Raw genomic sequence first — 26,436 nt, 5'->3', positions numbered from 1 at the left:
AGATGGAAGCTCAAAAATTTGGTATAAATTAAGGGATGTATCACAAAAATGTCTCATTGTACAAGGAAGTAAGTCAAAAAGATCTTTTAGTATAATATATGCTAAAGATGTTTTATCATTAGCAGTGAAATAAGAGAGACAATGATAAGGATGTTTGGATTGTGAGGGTTTTATTTGAGGAACCGAATCCTTTTCACAAACTGACAATAGGAGTCTAGTCAGAGTATATATCCTCTCTCCATTCTCTCCTCTCTCTCTCTCTCTCTCTGAATTTTCATAAGAGAGCATCATCAACCCACCGACTTTCTAAAAGCTGACATAGCTTACCCCACACTCTCTTTCTCTCTATTTGCTGAATGGGCTTTTAATCATGCTTGCGTTTAAAAGTAGGTATCTCATCACCATGTCCACCTTCTCACCACCCCACTAATAATGCTGGCTGATGAGCTTTCATATGGGCCATCATGCTTGCGTTTAAAAGTAGATATCTCATCACCCACTAATAATTCTCTCTCTTCCTCTCTTTCTCTCTCTATTTGACTTGTTGGGTGAGGAGTGAAATAATGAGAGGGTTGTCGGTGCTTGTGGCAAAAAGTCAAGGTAGAAGGGCCCAAGGCTCATATGCGTCTCTTTCTGAACTAAATTAAGGGGGAGAGGGATGCAGCAAACTATTTGACTTGTGTTTTAAGTGAGTGGTGCAATTAGATCATTGTGCTTGTGACACACTAATTGAAGGTGCAAAGGTTCTGTGGAGGGGGGGACTCACACAAGTGGGATAGAGACTAGCCCATAAAGGATGTTGGTACTCAGAACATAATGTCCCCGATGTGTGTACACAATGCTGGTGCGTGCATGTGATGCACATCTGTGTCCATGAGTTCACATGTCCATGGGGCATGCCAATTCATTAGGGACTTTTCTAGGTTCCATTGTAAATTTGGTGTCTCTGAATAGCTGAGATCTTCTATTTTTATTTTTATTTTTTTTACTTTTTTTTCTTGTTTGCTGAGCATGTGAGACTAGGTGGTCAATAATTTAGTAGGTGAATTTAGGTTATGAACCTCTAGGTCGTGTTGTGTAGAAACAGCGAAAACCCTGCCACAATTAAGCACAATAATACACACGAAGGAAAGAAAAACATAGATAAGAAAACACAATAATTACTTGATTTAGCGTATTTAGGGAATTTTCTCTACCAGAAATTATCATAAAAGAAAGAAACCATGGTTTTGAAATACAAAATCTCACTTCCAAAACTTTTGTACACAAACTCTAGACCATTCAAAAATACCCTATACTTTAAAAAGCATCCCAACATCGTTGTAGACACCTTAATTTGTCCGAACTGAGCTCGAGAGCTCTTAAGGTTCTATCAAAGTGAGACCCAATTCAAAAATCTTTAACCATGGTTTTGAAATGCAAAATCTCACTTCAAAGGATCCAACTCTTCAAAGGATAATTTTTTAGACCTAAAATTACGCTAGGTCGAGGGTTACCCACAGCCCAAACTATTTTTCCTATAGGTTGTGGGTCACCCAAGGTCTAGGTAGTTTTTGGACATACCCTAAACCTTATCCCAAGTGAGGTTAAGTTGGTTAGACTGTTATGATTGGAATTTGTGCACTTAAGTGCTCTAGATTTGCTTAAGAGGATTATATCACTAAACCCCTTCTAATCGCTCATTTCAAAAATAGCACAAGGTATTTTTTCCTTTCTGCCCTTGCATTAAGCATGTATTAATTTCTCACACTTAGTCTTTTTGTTTTTGTGCAAATACTCAAGCTTTGATCTTTGGTCCCTTTCAAATGGCAATTACCTTAATCATAAAAAATAAAATAAAAAAGACAATTACTTTTGTAACATTAATTTATTGAAATTCAATCTAAGGTAATTGACTATTAATGATACCCCTTTGTGTTTAATTCAAAGTCATCTTTTAAGAATTTTTTGCAAATTGACCAAGTTCAAGGAACCAAAACCATTTTGCTTATTAAAAATAATTCTTTAAAACTTAAGAGCAATTATCATTCTACCATCAAGGTTGTCGGGATTCTATATTTCAAAGCAATTGACTCTTAAGACTCTACATATTTAGAATAACATGTCATTGCTCTTGTTTTCATTAGAGTTTGATTATCTTCAGAGCGTATGGAGACCATTGTCCCTTCAATAGAATTCTCTAAAAACTTGTAAGCTTTTATACTTCTATCATTTGATCATCGTGATTAGTAAAACACAAAGAGGTGTAAAAGACCATCAACAACTCTTTGATTGAAGGTATACGAGATCATTACTTATGGATTTAATGAATTTAAGTTGAACTTGTGAAGCTTGAACCTTTATATCTTTAAGGGTTACACAAAAACCTATAAATAGGAGATCTCTGCAAGGGAAAGGAGGAAAGGCAATCTACATTTCCAAAATTCTATCTAATTCTCTTCTTGAAACCTCCCTAAGCCCCAAAACTCTATTTAAATCCATTCTTATACACCCTTGAGGCCTAATTTTGAAGTTCTAAGAAGAGGTAGAAAAGAAGAAAGAAGACCAAGGTGGGGTGCAATTTAATTTTATGCTTTTTTACTTACTTGTATTCCCTTAATCACACTTCTCCCCCCTCACCCTCCCTCCCCCCGCCACTCTAATTTCTTTATTTTATCGTTTTTGCTTTACTTCATCATCTAGGGTAGTTTAAATTCAGATGGCAAATATGGGTTGAGAGTTAATCCCCCTTTGCCAAAGGATCCTTACCAATTATAAGTCTATTTTTTTCTTTGAATTTCTTTTAAAGTTTTTCAATCATGTATTTTAATTTCCTTTGACAAGTATGGGTTGAGAGTGAAATCCCATAGTGGGAGGATCCTTATCAACTATAAGTCCATAGTTATTTTCTTTTAATATCTTGTTCATTTCAATGTCATCAACATATAGTGTAAGCATCTCAAGTGGCAATAGTGGTTAGAAAGTAATCTTTCCATGTGAGGTAACTCCCCCTCTAAGGTCATGACAAGATTCTTAAGGAACACTTGCATGCATCATGTAGTATAAGCAAATAAAGATACAAGGTGAAGGTTCCAAAGATATTTTCCAACTAATGGAAGTCTTCTTAGAACCTCACCAATGTAGAATAAGCTCATTTTGCGCACACTTCCATTTCATCAAAATGCTCAAGTCATTAAAGGCTGAAATCTTGTTATATTTATGCTCCAACTCAAAGCAAACAAAAATTCAGCAAGTGGAATATTTCATTTATATTTCACTATGTACAACACACACATTAAGGTATTGTGCACATAAATCCATGCATCCATGCGTACATTTCTACATCATTAGCATTCTAACTCAAAAATCTTTATTTAAAAAAAAAAGAAAAACAATCCAAATTTTCACTTTTGGCCAATACCATGGTAACCACCAACTTAGAGGGCAAGGTGGGGTGTCTGACACGTTCTTTATCTTACAACCAATCCTCTAGATTAAGACTAGATTTGAGTACCAACTCCTTGAAATTTTGATTTTCAAAACTGTTTTTATGGTGTCAATTTACACTTTAAACTCTTTGAATGACGACGACTCCCAAACCCAAGTAAAAAAGGTTTAGATCACCAAACTCTCACATATACCTAGAATTGCTATTTATAAGGTTAGTGTAACACTTTCATTTCGACAGCACTACTGGATAGATAGTGCTTGAAATGAAGTGAATAACCTAGAATCTGCATTGCAGAATCTAGTAATGCAGCAGCCTGTTGACCACTTGACTGGGGATTTGATAGATCTGAGCAAGGTCTCGTATAATCCATCATATAGACCGATTGCTCAAGAAGCCCTTAAAACAATAGTTTTAAATGTGCGTCACCTAGTATATCTATAACTTATTGCAGCAATGCACAAAACATACTATCTTCCATGACTTGATCAGCCATAAGGTTTGGAGATGAACGGATCTTCGTGTTCACTACCAATCACAAGGACCGCCTTGACCATGCTTTGTTACGACAGGGTGCTTGGACAAACACATTCATATGTACTCATCATGGATTCAAACTCCTAACCAACAATTACCTCGGCATCCAAAACAAGAAGTAATGTTTTGGAGAGATTGAATGTCTAATAGAGAAAATGCAAGTGACATGGACAAAAGTTTCAGAAGAGCTAATGAAGAGTGATAATGTTGATGTTGCACTTAGAGGGCTAGTGACATTCCTTTAGCGGAAGTTGACAGGAAATGAACCCAATGATGAAATTGATGAGGGAATTGAATGTCCAGAACCCAATCTAGCAAATTCATTTGAAAGTGTTCAGTTAAGCTATGATCAACAAAATCTTCTATTTTTTTTTATTTATTTATCAGTATGATCAATAAATCTTATTGTTAATGTCATAAAGATGGCGTCCCATTTAGAAATTAACTTTTGAATTACTGAGGTTATTCAAAGGATAGGGAAATTTGAGTTCTAGGGTATATAAGATCATGAGAATCCATGATTCAATTCCCAAACCAAATTGGTTAATAAATGTACAAAAGTTGAGTTTTTATAGCATCATTCAGAAAAATTAAACATCAGGATGTCCCTAGATACATGGGTTATTAATGGGCCAAATTGATGCATATCGGGCCTCAAAAGCCTAGCCAATCCTGGCCAGTTTAATTGTCTGGTTGGGTTGGATCCGTTCGACGACAGACAGTCCAGTCCCTTAACATCCCTAATCAAAACCAATGTTATCTGTAGATATTGGGTTCCTCGTGAAATTATCATGAACAGAACAATACATCCAATTTCAAAAGGAAAATAGGTTACTCAGGTATGAATGATTTAGGTTATGCAGACCTAAAACGATTATCTTTTATATATTTTATAAATAAATTGATAATAAAAGTTAATGTGGGATGGATGGTAGGCCGAACTGGTCTTGATCCCAAGTCTGAGTATAGCTTGGGTCTAACCTGAACCAATAACTAAATAGACCAGCTAACACTATCCGAACCTGATCCAAGATAAGTCACTGGCCCCTTTACAGCCCAAATCAAAACCAATATTCACTACGTCAAAAACGGTTAAAAACGACTAAATATTGCGGAATAAACGACGGACTAAAGCCGTCGTTTATGTACGACGGTTTTCACCCATTATTTAACCCCTAATGACGTTTATAATAGTCGATTATAAACAACTAATCTAATCCGTCATTTAATTAGTATAAGTGTCACTATTGCCACACCAACGTTTACTAATGTTACACCGTTTGGTGTGGCGTTAATAAAAACAGAGAACCACTATTGCCGCACCAACTTTTACCAAATCTGATTTGCAAGTTCTTCTCTGTATCTTCTTCTTCGAAAAAAAAACCCTAGCGTTTAGAAGAAATCGCATATGTTACATTGCTTCTCTCGTTTATATCTTCTTCCTCTTAAAAAAATCGTAGAGTTTTAAATCTCAAAGAACAAATCGCATTTTCGATTTGTTCTCGATTTCTTCTCTCCCGATTTCTTCTCTGTACCTTCTTCCTCGTAAAAAAACCCTAGAGTTTAGAACAAATCGCATTTTCGATTGCTTCTCTCATTCATATCTTCTTCCTCTTAAAAAATCCGTAGAGTCTTAAATCTCTAAAGAACAAATCGCATTTTCGATTTGTTCTCTTGCGATTTTCAGTTTTGGACTTGCGAAACCAGGCGTGGTTCGCGCGGTAGTTCTCTCTCTCTCTCAGGCATACTGTTTTCTACATCCATTTGGTAAGATTATTGTTTAATGTTTAGTAATTTATTCGATTCTGTTCGAGAGCTTCTAATAGAAATCTGATTTGTTCTTCAATTATTTTATTGTTTTTTAATTTTAATATTTGCTTTGATTGATATTTGATACACCATTAGTCAAATTTTTAAAGAAAGTTTAATCACCAGAGAACAAAATGCAGATAAGTTGAAAACAATTTAGGTCATCTGTTGTTTTCAGAAAGAAGATTTATTGGATTTCGTGTTTGATCTGAATAGATTGTCATTCCACAGATGTTGATTGATCACTTCTTAACCTTTATTTATTTGCAGATCTCGAAATTTTTATACTTCGATTCATGTGCTCTTGAAAGTTGAGATGGCTCTTTCTATAATAATAATTTGTGTAGGTTTCCTCTGTAAGATAAAGAGTTGATGTCTCTTTATAAGAGTCCCCTTTTAGAGACTCAACCAAGCTTCTAGTGTTCTAAAGCAGTGCTCTTGACAGGTTACACTTGTCGAGTGGAGACCGAGTTTGATGAGGCAACTCGTCTCTGTTGGAAAAGTAACATTCGAGCTGTATAGAATAATGTGAGCTAGCTTTCATAACAGATTCAGTTCATAAATGTCTAACAAAAATTTACCCAGAATGACTTGCCTAGGCATGCATAGAGTGATCTCTCAAAACCAATCTATTCCCTGATATTTTTATTTCTGATCTGATGATATATATATATATATATATATATATATATATAGCTGTAAATATGATGCTTTGTATTGCTATCTTGTTCATACTGAAAAATCCTTCTCAATGGCTCATTGGTATCGAAAAGAAGTTCTAACTAATGAGCTGATGTCAGCCGATTCTGAATCTTCTTCTGTTGTTACACAACCTGAGGTCTATGAAAGGCATTACTAACTCTGTTCATACTGCTGTTTTCAATTGTTTTATTTCTGTATGTATTATAGCTAATAATTGATGTACTGAGTACCGACTGAAAATTGATTTATGATGAAAATAGTACTGTTTCGAAAGTTCTCACACAAAATCTCTAACAAATTAACACCCATATAAAATTTGATATCTTGTAAATTTGAACCAAGCTAATAATTGATGTACCGAGTACCGACTGAGCTATGATTTATTTCCACAGATTACTAAATAGATTTAACAGATTACATGCTTAAATTTTGATGAAAATCTTGACATAGAGAGAACCAAGACATCTTTAACTCTCCATTGCTTCAACAAACTACTCCAAATTCTTCCATGAAGACCCACCATTACCAATACTATTCATGGTCATTTCTTTTAGTTTTAGAGCATTTTCTTTCATCACTCTGTCTCCAAGCAGTTGATTCACCTTTCTTCTAATTTCTTCCCTTGAGATGATCCAATTTTCATCTGTGTCCAACCCCGACCCAACCCTCCAAACATTAGTGATGTAGCTCTTGTTAAGAAACTGGTTAGCAAAGTATGGCCAACATATAAAGGGAACTGCCATGCATACTCCCTCCATGGTTGAGTTCCACCCACAATGGCTTAAAAAACAAGCAATAGAAGGGTGATTCAACACCTTCTGTTGAGGTGCCCAATTTACCCCAAATGGTTTCTGCTATAAATTTTATGTTATAAGTGTACATTTTTGAAGAAACAACATTATGCATTTGGACTGGCACTAAGGGTGTGGTATGGTTATTCATTCTTAGAAGCAACCACTTAGTTGTTTTGCAAGAATTTAGCACCACTTGATAAATTATTAGGATTGAGTCTTTGGCTCAATTGCACACTGCTTCAGGTCATAAATTTCTGATTCCAGGAAATACTAAGCTCGAGTTTTCTTACTATACTAACACTTGATTAAGTGCTTATGGGGAAAAAAACATTTGAATGCAATTTTGTATAATTTCCTTGATAATCTGTAATTCAGATCTCGGATGGGATCTTGATATTGGTTTTGTCCATCTTGTCCATTTGCCTTATCATTCTTCTCCCGCCTAGTCTCACACCAACCACTTACACGCACTTACTAGTCCCTCATCTCCATACAAAGATGGACAGCACTACGTCACAAACAGTCAAGAGCGACTAAATAGTGCGGAAAAAACGACTAAATAGTGCAGAATATGCAATAGGCCTAAACCAATCTATTCCAAACAATAGAAGCAAATACTAGTAGCAGCCACTGTCACAAAGTACCTCTTTTTTTCCTGAAAATTTCAGTAAATAAAGGGTTGCCTGCCCAATCAATTCAGTTAGCGATTCATGAAATTAATCAGTGAATCATTGAATTGAAATATTCTTTTCCACATCTATTGATTCATTCCTAACTCCCTCTCTCTCCATCCCTTGAAACTCCCTAATACATCCTCTTTATTGCTTAAAAACATTATTCTTATAATCCCCGAATTTTTTCTAAATCTTTTCCCAATTAAACCAAACCGACCCCCACCAATACTTTCCCAAGTCTGAACTTTGTCACAATGGTAGTAGTGAACAATTTAGAAACCGTATAAAAAATTCAATACAACTAGTATAGATCAGTGAAGAGATATTGGAATGAAACACAAGACGAAGCTAATAAGAGCAGCCTTTGACATGAAATGATTGCATGCGTTTTGCTTTTTTTCTGTTTTCTTTTTTTTTTTTTTTTTTTTTTTTTTTTTTTTTTTTTTTTAAGAAGATGATTGACATACATAATATGGTAGACAGTCCATAGTTCTAGCAAATTTGTCCTTCACTTTTTATTCTATTTTATTTATTTTTTTATTCCTTCTAAACTGACTTCCTTCACTTTTCATCATCGTTACCTTGATTGTGTTATATAGACATGTGGTTACTTGTAATTTAATATATGGTGATTAATTATTGTAATTTAACTTGATATTTGATTATGTAATATGAGAATAATACCTAGTAGGCACTATAATCTAATTATCCACAAAGCAGCACGTATAATCTCAATTGTCTTACCTAAAAAAGAAAGGGATGGGGAAGCCTGATGAAACCACTGAGATGTTGTCTTCTTCATTCCAAATGTCCTCGATGTCAACTCCACTTCTAAGCTGATGTACACATCAAATAGTCATGAGGGTAGTTGATATAAATGCTAAAATGACCTCCCATTTGGGAGCATGAGTTCCAGCCAAACTACTTTTCGATCATTTGATATTTGGTAAGAGAGTTTATAGGATTTCTTTTTTCTGTTCTTTTTTTGAGGGGGGCTAGTTGCACATCACCTGTACCAAAAGCTCTCCAACCTAAAAAGAGCTTTTTTTGAAAAAGAATTTTACACCAATACTGAAGATAAAAAAAATATTATTAGCAGAAGTTCCTGCAAATTTTACCCCAAATAAATCATTAGCAGGAACTCTTGCAGATTTTTACCCAGTTTGTAGATTATGAAGTTTTGAAAACTTAATCTAGAATTTATGGACATTTGGTGCTATAATTCCTTTCCTGTTTTCAAGAAGAAGAAAACTAGTGCAACGTTTTTTTTTTTGGAATGCAATCATAATAGTGGAGTTCAAGTTTTTATTCAAGCGGGGAAGTGCAATCACTACTTGGTCATGTACACCTAGTCAGTCCCTTTTTTCCTTTTTTTTTTTTTTTTTTTTAACTTTTACTCTGTGTGGTAAGAACTTCTTTGGATGTAGATTAAATTTTTTGTATTTTTTTTATTAAATTACTAGTTCGAGAAGAGCTTGTGAACTTGATCTTCTCTGAATAATATTTTATCTTTGAGGAGTTTATCTTCTCTAAATTGTCTTTAGAGAATGCTTGAGAGCTTGTTCTCTTATGAGGGCAAGTCTTAGAGAGACAAATGATCTAAAATCTATCCAAATAGTCTAGGTTTTGGTATTTATAGACCAAAGGTGGGAGTAACTTTTTAATTTTACCCCTAACTTAAAAGGTTTTATTCAATTGGTTTAAAGGTTAAACTAGTCGTATAATTTTGGTTGTTTTAGAGTTTGTTGATGGGTTCCATTTATTGTTTAGGTTAAAGCCCACTTCCAAACTAAACCATTGGGCTAACCCATTTATTAAGTTTGATAGCTCGATCATAGGAAAACCTGTCTTATTAAGTGTCTAGGCCCAATACTACATTGATATCACCTGAATTCATGACGAGACAGAATGGGTGGACACTACTAACCAAGTCAAGCCTAGTTCTCGTCAATAGGCGCTAGTACCTTGCTTCCAAGCCTTGCCTTATTTATATATTATATGAGTTGTGGCAATGAGGTAAGCCCGAAGGAGCTTTAAACACTAGTACAATGCTCAAGTCAAGGTTCTGGGCAACGAAACGATGGGAGAGAGTATGCGTATTACAACTGTTAAGGCATGCTACAACTAGCAACTAGCTGAAAAACGTAAGCACAAGCGACTAGCATGCGTACTCTTCTTCTGTTCAGCCATAATGTTCGGGCATTGAGAATGGATCTTATACGCACAGGAAACTAGGACCCTTAATGGCCTAGCAAAACAAGAGCAATACTAGTCCCCACTCCCTTGATGATTAAAAGCACCATCAAAGTACTTGCTCCATTCATCGTGCTCATCTTCCATAGCGAAAAGGAAATTTGAATCTTGGAAGTCAGTTTTTTGGCGGAGGGCAGCAGATGCGAGGCGAGATGAACTGCAAAAACTTGCCTAGCCAACAGAGGCTGAAAAGCTACAGCGCGCTAGTAGCAAACAAAGCCCCCCCCCCCCCCCCCCCCCAACCCAACAAAACATTTAGCACTTTAGCCCCCTGGGGGGGGGCTCTTTATATCTAGTGTAGTTCCGTCAGATCCAAAGAGAAAGTGTAGTCAGTTAAGCAGCTATTAGCTAACTACGACTTAATTGATTATACTATTGATATCATGTTCCATCATGTTCTTGTTATGGATGTATCTTGTTGTGTTGGGCATCAAATTCCTCTTTTTTCTTTTGCTACTTATCTCACATCGAGAGTAGCTCATTCTCGTTCAGGGTCATCAGATGAGAGATCTTCCTCTGACTCCAAGAAATAAGTCAAACTCAATTACATGCATCGTGGTATTTTATTTCACGGTTGAATCAATTTAAAAAAGACCTAAAGTTAAAGATTTCTCAATAGGTAATGTTGCTCCAATACCCAACCAAAGGGCTACTGCGGTACCAATCAAAAAGACGGTTGTAGCTACTGGACGACGAAATGGGTTTTGGAATTTATTAACATTCTCCAAAAAAGGTACTGTTAATAATCCTGCTGGTACTGAAACCATTAAAAGAACCCCCAATAACTTATTGGGTACTGTCCGGAGTATTTGAAATACGGGAAAAAAGTACCATTCAGGTAATATTTCCAAAGGAGTTGCAAATGGATCCGCTGGTTCACCAATCATTGACGGTTCTAGAACCGCTAAACCTACGTTACATGCAATAGTATTGTAGACGCCCCAATTTGATTGAACAAGCCCGAGAGCTTGTTTGAATCCATGCATCAAGAATCAAATAAAAAAAAATTTGATAAAAAAAATAGGACCCACTTGGACCAATAAAAAATTATCAATTCTGATCTTTAAAAATCAAATTTTGCTTGGCCATATGGCCTGTATGGCCAAATATAGCCTTGAATAGCCGTACAGATCATATGGCCAAGCCTTTTTTTGTACTAACCTTACCTTTGTGATATACATGCTTAAAATTGCACTGGTGTTATCTTAAGTATGACCAGACCTAATTTCTTCTGGTTGTACTTGAGTTACATCCAATTCAGTTAGGTAATTAAAGAGCCCATGTGTGTATAAGATTTTCCATAGGAAATGATTCTCTAAACTCATTTATTAATGACTTATTCTCCAAGAAAGTCCTTCTTAATCCATTTTCTATCCATGCTTTAAATTTGCAAATCCCCCCTCCCCCCGAGGACCTTATGGTAATCCTCTTATTCTCCTAAATTCGACTAAAGCTCCTATTTGATCCCTATTCAAGCATAATTACCTCCCCCTGTTTGATCCCTATTTAAGCATAATTACCTCCTCTAACCTTGGTTTGTTGAGACACAGGGTCAAAACTTTCTTCTACCCTTCTAACATTTTTCAAATATTCAAAGGATTCTATGACATTTAAGGTAAATTGACCACTTTCCAAATCTTATGACCATCTTATCCAACCTCAAGAAGTCTCTAGAATTTGTGCTCAAAGACCTTTGTATCCCTAATTTGTTATAGAACTACCCTAAGAAAGTTACTAAAAAGGATAAAAAAAAAATTTCATCATATTACACGTAATTTGGCCAAAATATCTCACAAATGAATCAAATCAAAAGGTCTAGGACCATTCTACTCCCCTAAAAATTCTTTAGAATCTTGAGTGTAAAGACTATCCTATCCCTTGATCATCAAGATTGGTGTGACTCTATAAGAAGTTAAAAACTATCAAGACCAAGATTAAAATGTGGAATTGATGTTTTTCATAAAAAAAATTCTAGAATATTTGGGGTATCAAGGTTTTAGGACAAGTTTACCCCAGTGGTCTCCCAAAATCCTATAAATAGGAGACCCATTCAAGGTAAAAGAAGGAAAGAAATAATTAAAGTTTCAAAATTCTGTCAAAATCATTTCTCAAAACTCTTAAATCTTCTCAAAATTCTATCTAAATTATCTCAAGAAGAAAAACCCAAAAAAGGAGAAAACAGAAGAAGAACAGAAAGAGAAAAGTTCTACCACAACCCCCCTTTTTAATCCCTTATCCTCACCTCCCCATTTTTTTATTTTAGTTGTTTAAATTTCAAGCTTTCATTTATATTTCTTTAATAATGTAGATCTCTAATCTTTAGTCTAAAAGCTTGTGGGTAGAGAGTAATCCATCCTAAAGGTGATCTCCCCTAATAAGTCTTCAATAAGTTCTTTGAGAGCACTAGAATAGATTATCTTTAATTTCTTTACTTATGAAATTTAAATTCATAGTGTAGATGCTTTATTTTCTTACATTCTAAGTTTCTTAGAGTAATGATTTTTTTTTATTTACTTTATTTGATGGTAATAAAACTAGAGAGTAAATCCTCTTAGGAGGTAATCTTTTTTTATTCAGTCCATCTCATGCTTACACATCCCCACACACACCACATTTTACTCTACAAAAGGGTTAAGAGTCAAATGTGATGATCTCTTTAGATCCTCATCTAATTCTCTAAACCAATAAAAAGATAGTCCCAAAAAGAATACAAATCATACATGAAGTGTGGCTCCTCGCCAAACGTTAACACAAATCCCCATGTCAGATCTCGAGGTAGTAGGTGGCACCTCGAAATTTCGGCATGGTTTCCTCTGTTTATGTTAGCATTCCAAGGCGTATAACCTGCACCTGATAAACGACATACAATCCTGCATACATACGCATAAAATAGAATACTAGCGGAAGCTTATACACATCTAATATCGTACGATAGATCAGAGTGCGGAAGAAGAAAATTTATCTACAAGATTATACAGAGATTTTCTCACTTTAACAAAAGTCCTAACACTCAAGACAGAATCCATAAGACTACCTGGGGGAACTGACACCACTAGGGGGTATAGCCCTAATACTTACCAGGTAACGGACTCTGGTTGTCTACCTGACCAACCAGATGATCCTCATTCGTGCTCTATACTTGCCTTGCCAAGCTCTGAATCTGAAACTAAAAAAATGGAGAAGCAAAGGGTGAGTAACAATGGTTACCCAGTAAGGAAGCAACCATTTCTGCCAATAACCTCTCCTAACATGAACAAATAAACATACTGAATCATTTTAAAATAAATAAAATTTTTATAGAAGAAAATTACGATTAACTGGTACATATAGCCAGTGATGAACAACTAAACATTTTAAAACTCACATTACATCGACCATCATTACTTACTATAACATTATCTTTTTATACAAATTTAATTGATCAAATGGAAATATTAAACATGCATTTCATTTTATATATCAAAATAAGTAACAGATACATAATACACAATGGTGGAGTATTAGAATTAGAGAGTTGGGATTCACGACTGGATCGCTCCTAGTCGGGACATGATGTTATAATTCTTCTCTGGTTTTTAGTTCCTGATTTTGTGGCTGGTCGCTGTTTACCACGCTTGGTTGACCATTTATCCAGCTCAGACTAGCCGTTTGACGTGACCGTAAGCAATGGGTCTCTTTTCGATGTGTCAGAACGTTCGACTACTATAGATTGTTAGTGATCACTGATTAATCATCTTCATCTATGCCTATCAGGCGTGCATGTGATTCCCAAATATACAAACCATTCGTATACGACCACCTTTACATTACAAGTTCACTGGTAAAGATAGAGAGGAATAAACCCGGATTCCAGTTGTAATTCCACTCTCATACGCGTCCCATACCACGTATGAGCTTGGTGGTCCCTACCGTACATCCCAGGATAGTACACCACTCTGGATGATATGACACATTATCCCTTCAGGCATTCACAAACTCTTTAACAGCTCACAAAATAGCTACATATGTATATTATTTTCATTTGAAAACAAAAGAGAAATTAATAATACAAGGTTGAGAATAGATATCCAGTTTCCTACCATGCAAGTGTGGCCACCCGGCCTAAAATAAATAACATAACGGAAACATAAACAGCGCCTCGCGCTAACAGAAAGTAAATAAACATGCAACTAACAATATTACCCCTGGATATCTGTTCACCAACCTGCACACAACACAACAACATAAAATGCAGACATCACCCCTAAGGTGTGACTCTGACATTTTACCGTTTCATACCCTTTTTCCCTCTGTCCGATTTTTACAATTTTCAATCTCTTCAATAAAACATTCATTTTCTGATATTCATCAACTCAATATGAGTTCATTGAATATTAAATCACATTTTCCAACTAAAGAATTTATTTTTATCAATAATATTGAAAAAGAAAACAAATTTTATATCAAAACGGGGTCCGAGCAGTGCACAAGACCCAATTTATGGAAATAACCCGTTAAAATACCCTACCCACGTATAATTTATTAAAAATACAATTAAACATATCAAACATGCAGTTTCTGGCGTGAATTTTTGAAATAACAAAATAATTCTATATTTTAGAAATACATCCAAATTTTCAAATAAAATCCTAAATGCAATTTTCACAATCTACGATTACTAATAGAAATTGAGAGTTCCTTACAATCTCTAGGCGAGATGATTGAAGCGTGTGCGCGGAAATCGAGACGATTAGCGTGGAAATCGAGACGGACCGAACTTTGAAGCGGTTGATTTTTGAAACTTGCCTGGTGGTTTCGAAGATCTCAATGTGCTAGTCTCTTCTCCCTTCTACGGCGAAAGACGGTTTAACCCCGAAATCGATGAAAACGGAAGTCAAAGTTACGAAATCTCCGTATAAAAATACGACTGATTTTTGACTATACGGGGTGAAAAAGACGAGAAAACGGAAGGAATTTGGTTGGGTTATGTAGAGAATGAGGCTACGGACATTTCTCCATTCTGCGTCGGAAGACGGTTTGACCCCGAAACGGACGAAATCCGAGGTCAAAGTTTCGAAATTTCCGTATCTAAATGCGGCTGATTTTTTACGATATCGGTTGAAATAGAAAGTGAAACGAAGAAAGGTTGGGTGGGTTTTGTAGATGTCGAAGCTGCGGACATTTCTCCCTTCTGCGTCGGTCGTCGACGACGAGTCGTTTGCACGAGATCTGAGGTGGAAGTTTGTAAAAAAAATAAAATTTTTTTTTCATTTCGTATGTCTCGGCTGTATGACGAGTTGGGGAAGATGATATATATAAAAAAAATTAAATTTTATTTATATAAAAGTTGGGACGAAATCGATATTTCGCCTATTGTTTTGATCGATGATAACTTGATCATCCGAACTCAAAAACTGACAAATGAATACTCTATTTCGCCTAATTTTTCGTTTCGGATCTAATGGTATAGTCAATTTCTACAAATTCTATCTCTATCAAAAGTTTACATTTTTGGCCTGAGGTGACCCCTAAACTTGATGTCGTTTTCATTTTTGACGATAAGTCGACTTCTTGATCTCCAAAAATGATAAATAAATAGTCCATGTTGAATAATTTTTCTTTATGAACCTAATGGTATGATTGAATTTTAAAAATGATTCTTCTAACAAAAAGTCACTGTTTTAGCCTGGTCCGATCCGGTAATCGAAGATTTTGCAACTTTTATATTCGGACTCGCATTTGAGCGTGCTTACAGGCTAAACTATGTTTTTCGATCATTTTGAATCTAATGGCGAGGTCAGATTCCATTAAAAATGATCAAAAACATCCTAAATTTTTACCCCTAAATCTCACTTTCAAGATTTTCTTAAAATTCCACTATTTATTTTTTCCTCGAGATACGAATTAAAAATTCAGGATTTTACATGAAGGTCCCTAATTTTTCTAATGGTAGTGCCCAACCCATAGACACCTTCAAAAGACAAAACAAATAAAAAGTTACTCCCAAGTAAGTGCATAATTTTCCTTTAAAGCTTAAAGACTCAAAATGGTGGAATATAAGTGAATTCCCACCAAAGCCTTTGGCTCACAAAAAACTCCAGCAAACACTTACTTCTAGTAGGGGTTTGCTCATCATCATAATTTACTCATTTTTCAAATCAAAACTATAGTCAAGTTTCCTTGACTATCTTTATAACTCCCTTTATCTTTAAAATCCAAAAAATAGTTTTGAAAACTTCATCTATGGTCATATTGATGATCATCTTAGGATGGGAGGGACAAAATGCCTAACACCTTCTTTTTCCCTCATCTGAATACCATTACCTAGAACTCTAGGTAAACCTTTACCTATCCATTTAGATATGAGAATCACTACAAGCCAAGGAAAAAAGAATTTTGAAAATAATTTTATGGTGTCCATTCACACCTTAATTGAATAGTGTTGACTCCAAAACCCAAGTAGATGAACTCAAACCTCTCCAAAGGTTTCAAAGTCCATGTATTTACAAGTACCTAGAATTACTACTGGAAAAATATATAAAAGATCATTGGGCCATGCGGGTTCTCCGTAATAATTATGACCCATCCCTTTCGCCAATTTAGCTCTTAATACAGGATCATTCAAGTCAGGTTTCTTTGTTATTGGGATAGGTGAATTCTTATGGATCCATCCCCCGAAAGAACCGGACATGATAATTTTTCATCATCCGGCTCGAGCAAGAATCAAAGGAATTAAATAGATTCGTATAAAGTCCATATGTCATCTATATCAACACATATATGACTCTATGGAAGAAAAGATTTACCGGATTCAATTTTCCGGAGTTGCAACTATCCATTGCAAAAAATTCAGTTTTTACAGTTACAGGTAAATGCTCAATACCCAAGTAAGCTTACAAATTTGATCATGATCAAGTGCTTTTTGGGTCGTCTCATGCCTTGCAATTGGTGTTTATCCCCAAAATCTCTCGAGTTTACGTACAAAGGATTTACTTGTTACTACTATAGTCTAGCCTCTGTTATTCTTTAGATCCATTGTTTCACTTCGATAGTATGATAAATCGGAATCGATGCAAAGGAAATGAATGCATTTCCATACTATTAAGTAAGTGGAATAGATAAAACCTAATCTAGATCATGCCACATCACTCATTCTACTAGATCTTACGGAGCCTGTCGTGCACGATCAGGTTTGATCATAGAAAAAATTCTCTTCAAATGAATCAAACTAGTCTCTATATGGGGTTTACACGATGGTTGGAACAGAAACATATTTGGTTGTCAATTGCAATGTAGCAGAAAAAAATAATATCTCTACAGGGGCCAATCAATAGTTTAAGCCACACACACTCCCATAATCCATCTTCTCTTCAGAGAATCCACTTCAACTATTTGATAATGGGGTTTATATGCAAAAAACATAATCTCTAGTCATTAAAGCCATATTCCCCAGCTACTGGGCCCAATACAGATGTGTCAAATCCATTTATGAGCTTTATGGGGGACCTTCTAATAATTTCTTAAGTATGCAAGGCCCTTCTTATAAGTTTGATATCTATATGGTAAAATTAAACTAAATTAATTTTTAAATATTTTAGAATAACTTTCAATATTTTAAAATAAGTAAAGGGTGTCAATGGGTTGGTTCTTAAGAAAATTAGAACCATAACTACTATATTTTCGATTTCGATTCTTTTTTTGTTCTGTTTCTAGTTTCGATTCTAAAATAAGTGGAATTGGAACTAGAATCATGGGTATCTGTTGGTTTCGGTTTTCAAGAATGGAATGGGAAATTTTTTTCATAATCATTATAAGTGTTTTTTTTCCTTCTAAAAATAACATATTATATACAAAGTATCAACTTAATTATATTTTATTCCACTAAAAATATGATATAATGACCTTTTTACAAAAATTAAAATTCATCTTCTTTACAAGTAATAAACTTTAAGAAGAGATAACGCACTTTAAGTTCTAATATTTAGTTTATATGTAAAATTGAATAACTTTATATAATATATGTTAATTTTAAAATATAGTAAAACCTTAAATCATGGATAATATAAAAAATAATTGACAATATCAATCGGTTCTGGGCACCTACGAGTACCCATAGGATAGAACCTAATGGTTTTGGTTCCTATCGATTCAGTTCGATATTAGACCCTGGTGTAATAGTAATGCAGGAGGATCCGAACCAGATGATGATGATGCTGAGTTGTCAGATGACACTTTGCTGGCTCTAAGATACCTTGAGTTGGCAGATCAGCACAAAGATGGCAAGTAGTCGTGATATTTGCCTAAATTAGGATGTGATTCTAAATCCAATTTAGGCCAGATTTCTGGCAGATTATTTCTTTATTTATGTATTTCATTTTGGCATGATTAGGAGGATTTTTTTTTTAATTTTGGTAAGATTCTGATAATAACGATTTGTCAGCTATATAGTCCGGCTTGTGGGCTGATTTTGGGGGGATTTTTTTAGATTGCAGAATTTGAATGGAACATCAGAGGTGTTTCTCTGTGTTTTTTGGTGATCCTATTGTGTTTCTTTTGCTGTGAATTTTCTGTTGAAACTAGCCTACAGAATAATCGCTATTCTGTCCGGCATCAGTTGGTATCAGAGCATCAGCACATTCTTAGGCTGAGATTTCGTCAGTTTCCATGGCTGGTGGACATGGTCGTGGTCGTCGCGGGCAGGTTCCGAACGAGGAAGCCCCACACCGTGATCGTAATGTTCAGGATGTGATGATTGAGGATTTACAGAGGCAAGTTGCAGAGTTAACCCAGCGTCTAACAACACAGGATTTCGGTGATTGTGAGATGGAAGATGACGATTCTGATTCCAGTTTCGAAAACCCGTATCACAATCGTGCTCGATTCGTAGAGCACCATGGTCGGGAGAATAGTCCTAAAGACCTTGGTTTTAGAGTGGATCTACCTTAGTTTTCTGGTACGTTACAGGCCGAAGGATTCGTCGATTGGTTGAATGAAGTAGAGTGTATATTTTAGTATAAAGAAATCCCAGATCGTGTCAAAGTGAAACTGGTCGTCATCAAACTCAAAGGCTGAGCACCTGCGTAGTGGGAGCAGTTGAGGCGATCACGAGACAGGCAAGGCAAGACCAAGATCACTGATTGGGAGAGGATGAAAAAGAATATGAAGGGTCACTTCCTTCCTTTTGGTTACACTCAAACCTTTTTTCAGCGACTTCATTTATTGAGGCAAGGCAGTAGATCGGTTGATGATTACACAAAGGAGTTCTATCAATTAATAGCCCAAAATGATTTATCTGAGACGGAAGAGCAGATGGTGGCATGATATTTGGGGGGATTACGACAGCCTTTGCAAGATGTCCTCAGTCTTCACTCGTTGTGGACCGTTTCTGAAGCATACCAACGTGCACTTGCTGTGGAAAAACAACAGAACAAGAGGCCAATGATCATAAACAAGCAAAACCTTCAGCCAGTTCGCCCTCAAGAATCTCGTCCTGCTCATTATCCACCACACGGTAATTCTAACTCAAATGCTAGATGTTTCAGATGTGGTGAACAGGGACATAGAGCGGCTGAGTGTAGAAAGCTTGCTAGTCAGAAGGGTAAAAATCTCCTGATTGAGGAAGATGAGGTAGACGAAACTGAGGAGATTGGAGAGCCTGTGTATGACGATGACAAAAATGGAGATGTGTTATATGGAGATGGTCGTGAGACCCTAGTCGTTCGTAAGAGTCTACTGACTCCCAAGGGCAATTCAGAGGACGATTGGTTGAGAACCAATATTTTTCACACGACCTGCACTGTCGTGGATAAAGTCTGCAAGATGATCATTGATAGTGGCAATTGTGAGAACGTAGTGTCTGAGGAGGTTGTCCAGAAATTGCAGTTGAAGACTGATCGTCACCCCAAGCCGTACAAATTGTCGTGGCTGAATAAAAACAGTGAGGTAACAGTAGATAGGTGATGCCTAGTGTCTTTTTCAATTGGCGGGAAATATTTTGATAATGCTTGGTGTGATGTTGTGTCTATGGATGCTTGTCACGTATTATTAGGCAGACATTGGCAGTATGATCGTAGTGTTATTCATGACGAGCGGAAAAATACATATTCCCTTAGCATCAAAGGGAAGAAGATTGTGTTGGTACCTCGTCGGGAAGGAACCAATTCTACCCCGATAGCCAATAATACTAACATGCTTTCTATTTCTAGGTTTTTAGTCGAAATTGAGCGTGGAGACGTGGTCTATGCTCTACTACCTTGTGGGAATAGTGCACCAGACATGAATCAAGATTTACCAGTATAGGTGCAACAGCTGCTAGTAGAGTTTTCTGACCTGATGCCAGAGGATCTCCCTTCTAGACTACCGCCTATGAGAAATATTCAGCATCAGATTGACCTTGTTCCGGGGTCCAGTTTGCCAAATCGACCAGCGTATCGCCTAAGTCCCAAGGAATCTGAAGAGTTGCAACGATAAGTGGTAGAGTTGTGGGAGAAGGGTTATATTCGTGAGAGTATGAGCCCATGTGTGATTCCTGCCCTGTTGGTGTCGAAGAAAGATGGCTCTTGGCGTATGTGTGTCGATAGCAGAGCAATCAACAGGATTACAGTGAAATATCGATTTTCAATTCCCCGCCTAGATGATATGTTAGACCAATTGTCCGGTTCTAAGGTCTTCTCAAAAATTGACCTTAAAAGCGGATACCACCAGATCAGAATAAGGCCTGGAGATGAGTGGAAGACAGAGTTTAAAATGCACCATGGGTTGTATGAGTGGATGGTCATGCCTTTTGGGTTGTCCAATGCGCCTAGTACGTTAATGAGATTTATGCATCAGGTTTTACGGCCTTTCATGGGAAAATCCGTTGTAGTTTACTTCGACGACATCCTCATTTATAGTCCGACATGGGCGTCACACTTGGATCACATCCGTGCTGTTTTTGATATGTTGAGGATGGAGAGCCTTTTTGTCAATCAAAAGAAGTGTTCTTTCTTCACTACTTCTGTAACTTTTCTTGGGTTTGTTGTGTCTACTGAGGGTGTTCATGCAGATCAATCAAAAATAAATGCGGTCTTGGAGTGGCCCAATCCAAAGACCTTGCACGATGTCAGAAGCTTCCATGGATTGGCATCCTTCTACCGTCGGTTCATCAGAAACTTCAGCACTCTGATTGCTCCTATAACAGAGTGTCTCAAGCGACGTGATTTACAATGGTCCGAGAAGGCGGAGGTCATTTTTCAACTAGTCAAGCAGAAGATGACAGAAGCACCAGTTTTGGTACTTCCTGATTTTGAAAAGGTGTTTGAAGTAAATTGTGATGCATCGGGAGTTGGCATTGGTGGTGTTCTAAGTCAGGAAGGGCGCCCAATAGTTTTTTTCAGTGAAAAGCTACCAGGATCAAAGAAAAATTATTCCACCTATGATCTAGAGTTTTATGCCATAGTTCAGTCCTTGAAGCATTGGCGTCACTATCTAATATAGAGGGAATTCATTCTTATCACTGATCATGAGGCCCTAAAGTACATCAATGGCCAACACAAGCTGAGTAGACGGCATGCCAAGTGGGTGGCATACTTGCAAGAGTTCACGTTTGCGTTGAGACACCAAGTAGGGAGTCTGAACCGTGTCGCAGATGCATTGAGCCGTCGTACATTACTCCTCACCACCATGAGCACTAGAGTTGCAGGATTTGAGGTTTTCTCTGATATGTATGCGGCAGATCCTTCATTCGGGAGGATAATTCAGGAGGTAGTTGATGGTCAACGACATGACTTTATTTTGCATAATGGATATCTGTTTCGTGGATTATAATTGTGCATTCCAGATTGTTCACTAAGACAGCAGATTATTAATGAACTTCATAACGAGGGTCACTTTGGGCGAGATAAGACGTTGGCTTTGATATCTTCTAACTATTATTGGCCCAAATTGACCAGTGACGTGGCTCATTATGTGGAGCGTTGTTATGTGTGTCAGCGGTCCAAAGGAGTTCTCACTAATGCGGGCCTGTACACACCTTTACCTGTACCTGAAGCCCCTTGGTTTGATGTCAGTATGGATTTTGTGTTGGGTTTACCCCGTACCCAACGGTCTGTGGATTCTATTTTGGTTGTGGTTGACAGGTTTTCCAAGATGGCCCATTTTGTAGCTTGCAGGAAAATAATGGATGCTATCCGAATCACCCATCTTTACTTCAAGGAGGTTGTGCGTTTACATGGTGTTCCCCTATCCATTACTTCAGATCGTGACACCAAGTTCATGAGTTATTTCTGGAAGAGTTTATGGGAGAAATTGGGGACGAAGTTGAATTTTAGCAGCGCCTACCACCCTCAGACAGATGGTCAGACCGAGGTGGTGAACCGGAGTTTGGGAAACCTTTTGCGGAGTTTGGCGGGAACTAAACCAAGGCAGTGGGATTTGGCGTTACCTCAAGCAGAATTTGCCTATAACAGGTCAAAAAACAGAACCACAGGAATGAGCCCATTTGAGATTGTCTATGGTCAGAATCCATTGGGGGTGCTTGACTTAGCCCCTATTCCACGTGTGGGTCGTTTGAATCCTAAGGCAGATGAGATGGCAGAACATCTTAGGGGTATCCATGAGCAGGTGAAGCTAGCCATCCATGAGAGTAATGCCAAGTACAAGATTCAGGTTGACAGTCGCCGTCGTCAGGTACTTTTTGATGTTGGAGATTTTGTTTGGGCGGTATTAACTCGTGGTTGCTTTCCTGTTGGAGAGTATAATAAGCTTAAGGAACGAAAGATTGGACCATGTGAAATCCTACAGAAGATCAATGATAACGCCTACAGACTGCGCCTTCCTAGTCATTTGAAGACTTCTAATGTCTTTAATGTGAAACACCTAAGTCCTTGTTTTGTGGATTCCGATAAAGCTATAGTGAACTCGAGGACGAGTTCATTCCAACCCGGAGCGACTAATGCAGGAGGATCCGAACCAGATGATGATGATGCTGAGTTGTCAGATGACACTTTGCTGGCTCTAAGATACCTTGAGTTGGCAGATCAACGCAAAGATGGCAAGTAATCGTGATCTTTGCCTAAATTAGGACGTGATTCTAAATCCAATTTAGGCCAGATTTCTGGCAGATTATTTCTTTATTTATGTATTTCATTTTGGCATGATTAGGAGGATTTTTTTTTCTAATTTTGGTAAGATTCTGATAATAACGATTTGTCAGCTATATAGTCCGGCTTGTGGGCTGATTTTGGGGGATTTTTTTAGATTGCAGAATTTGAATGGAACATCAGAGGTGTTTCTCTGTGTTTTTTGGTGATCCTATTGTGTTTCTTTTGCTGTGAATTTCCTGTTGAAACTAGCCTACAGAATAATCGCTATTCTGCCCGGCATCAAATAAGTTCTAATAAAATGAGAACTGAAATCGGGGTTTTTTATTTTGGTTCAGGTTTGGTTATGGTAAATGGGTACTGTTGACACCCCTAAAAATAATTGAAAAAATATTTATTTTTGTTCTCCACAAATATATTATACGTATATAACCAATTAACTTGGTCAAGTTTTTCACCCGACTTGGTGCATTCTCAAGCTCACTTGGTCAATTTCATGAGTTGATGAGTTTACTCAATGAGTTGGTTTGATCGAATTTAGAGTCAAGTCAGCCAAATTTTGATTCGACTCAAAAAATTTTAAAAGTGATACTTTGCTTCTAACTTTGGATATAAGCTTCCTTGATTTTGAACAAAGCTTGAATCATTACTAAACTAAAGTACTAAACCTTAGAAGAGCAAAATAGAAAGCAAACTTGAAGTAGGTAAGTAAGGAAGATATAAAAAGGTCATATACCCATTTGAAGATCTATGAACATGAATTCGTCCCAAAAAGACCTTATATTAGAGTTTTAAAAAAAAGGAAAAATAAAAACTTATAATAGATAGCAGCAAAATAAATCTTCCTCTCTTCCTCTTTTGATTAATATTTGGGAAGAGAACACTCTTTGGGTAGCTTGTTTTGGAATCTCATGTTATCTTGGCAGTAGTCATAGGTAAGGTGGTACTTCCTAACCCATTTGAACAATCTCCTCTGTGACCGCGTTAGAGTGCTAAATCTATCCTTATTCCACCAATTGGTACTGCTACCAGCCCTACAAAACCTTGGATTTCCTCTCCAAATACAAGCATCAATTTTATAATTTCTGAATGAAGCTATGAAGGGGCCCTTTGACCAATCAATCTTATCTCGTCCGCCACGTGTAGCCCAGCTATCACCATCCCATATGCTGACTTTGATGCTCATGGGTTGCCACCTAGGGAAAGCGACCCCTTTGTCTGCATGGTTTCTATACAGTCTTATTGGCACCCAATCCACCATGAATCTACAAAAAGAGGACTACATCAAGTTTAACTCAACCTTAATAACACATAATTAATGTCATGTTACTACGGAAAGGAAGGAAAATAATATAGATAAAATCACACAGAGGAATGCCGACATCCAATGCTTATCGGGAAATTAACATTCTCCACAGCTTCTACTTCAAGAATCAGGATCAGGTAGGGTGTCCCGTTCCTATATATAAGAGGAATGACGTGGCACATTTTGATTAGAGTTTAAAACACATTTGACTTCTAACCAATGTGTTTTTTATTTGACACGCAGTCCTATGTATTTAAACTCCAATCAAAACGTGCCATGTAAACAGCATGCATTGCTATAGGAATGGGACATCGTTGTGGATAGCGACTCTTTTTCGAAAAAAACCCATGAAAGGATTTTATTATTTTGCCTTTTAATACCGATAGTATTAGTGTTTTGGTCTATATATAAAACATGTTTTACAAAAATAACATTATAATAAAATCCAATAAATAATTTTAAGAAAATATCTTGTTTAAGTAACAAAATATCACCTCTTTATGTACTAAAACAAAATAACACATCCCTTTTAAGAGTATTTTCAAAACAAAACAAAAAAATCATGGAAAATGCTAATATCCCCAAGAATCGTTCTGAGTTACTATTCCCCTTTTCAAAATTATGTAATAAATGTAAATTGATCAAATCAAATCGAACCAGTGTTCTACTGCGGTCGTCTGATCAATGGTTAATTCTGTTCTTAAAAAATTTCTCCTAAACAAAAGTCATCTAAAGAGTCTACTCAACAGGAAAACTCAATGTGAAATGGGATGTATAAGGAATTCAACAGTGTCCATGTTTAAGTTCAAAATTTTTCTTACACAATCTGATGCAGGTTCCATAGGATTGAATATGTGTGGAAGTCTTTTGTTGGATCAAACCACAGATTTATCCTCTCTTCCCGATTATCGAATCCATCTGCAAACACATTTGTTTGAAGGATATATGGCTTTCCAGCAACATTGCCAAGGAATTCAAAATCTATCTCATCTCGGTTAGGTTGATCTGATGTCATCTGCACACACCAACCACCTTAAATTCAATAAACCCATCACTAAGAAAAATTAGAAACTTGAGATCACTTACGTAAAAGGCCACGACGGTCCCGGCTGAATCGCCTGGAATCAGTTTAATTTGCATATCTGTCTCCCCAAACAAGAACATTTGATTTGAAGCAAAAGCAGCACCTACAAAACATTTCAAAAGAGTGAAAAAAATTAAGAAAAAGAAACTAAATGTCAATATCTATAAGCTCTTAATAGACTGGATATTTTTTGCTTTTGTTCATTCCAGGTTACCCGAATCTTTGTCAAGCTTTAGGCTTCTTTCGTACCCATCGGTGGAAGTGTTTACTTGATTAGGAGCCCATGTTACATAAAAATCCTTGTTGAAGTCATTCACAGACACAACAGAAGAGAGTGAAAGATGGACAAAGTTTGCAGCAAAAAGACCAATAAAGACGATTGTTTCCCAGTTTTTTGTCATGGTTTGTATTCGGGTTTGCTATGGAAAATGGAAAGAAAGTGATGGAGGAGGTATTATATAGGGAATTCATGTTGAGAGAAGTGAAAATGTGAGGAGAGAAAAAATGAAGGTTTGTTAAAGCAAGAATTCCTTTAGAGAGAAGCAAAGGAATGTTGGGCTGTTAGAATCTATGGATATTGATGTTTTGAAGAGCTTGCAATGGTTTCATATGCATAAGTAGATGGAAGCATTGTTTACTTTATCATTTGGATAACTCCTAGTAACTAAAGTTTTGTCTCAAATGGACTCCTTTGCTATGACTCTGTGATGAGTCCTGTTGACTCACTCACCTTATGATGTTGCAGGGTATTGTTGGAAAAAGAATTGAAGGGTAAAAGTAATAAAGTTAGGG

General features: G+C 36.6%; 1 protein-coding gene across 1 annotated transcript; it reads right to left on the bottom strand.

Annotated features, from left to right (window-relative positions):
* Positions 1-24,035: 24,035 nt before the first annotated feature.
* Positions 24,036-26,052, bottom strand: LOC147404354 (putative xyloglucan endotransglucosylase/hydrolase protein 10). Its single transcript, XM_086437730.1, has 4 exons — positions 25,859-26,052; positions 25,647-25,747; positions 25,382-25,575; positions 24,036-24,519 (listed from the first exon to the last, which is right to left on the bottom strand). Exons 1-4 carry the CDS (start codon positions 26,043-26,045, stop codon positions 24,117-24,119), a joined length of 885 nt encoding a protein of 294 aa, XP_086293856.1. The 5' UTR covers positions 26,046-26,052; the 3' UTR covers positions 24,036-24,116.
* Positions 26,053-26,436: the final 384 nt, after the last annotated feature.

The sequence above is a fragment of the Akebia trifoliata genome, chromosome 4 (genome assembly GCF_017979445.1).
Source record: "Akebia trifoliata isolate Shusen 1 chromosome 4, ASM1797944v1, whole genome shotgun sequence".
In the NCBI taxonomy this organism is placed as follows: domain Eukaryota; kingdom Viridiplantae; phylum Streptophyta; class Magnoliopsida; order Ranunculales; family Lardizabalaceae; genus Akebia; species Akebia trifoliata.
This window is presented reverse-complemented; position numbering and strand designations above follow the sequence as displayed.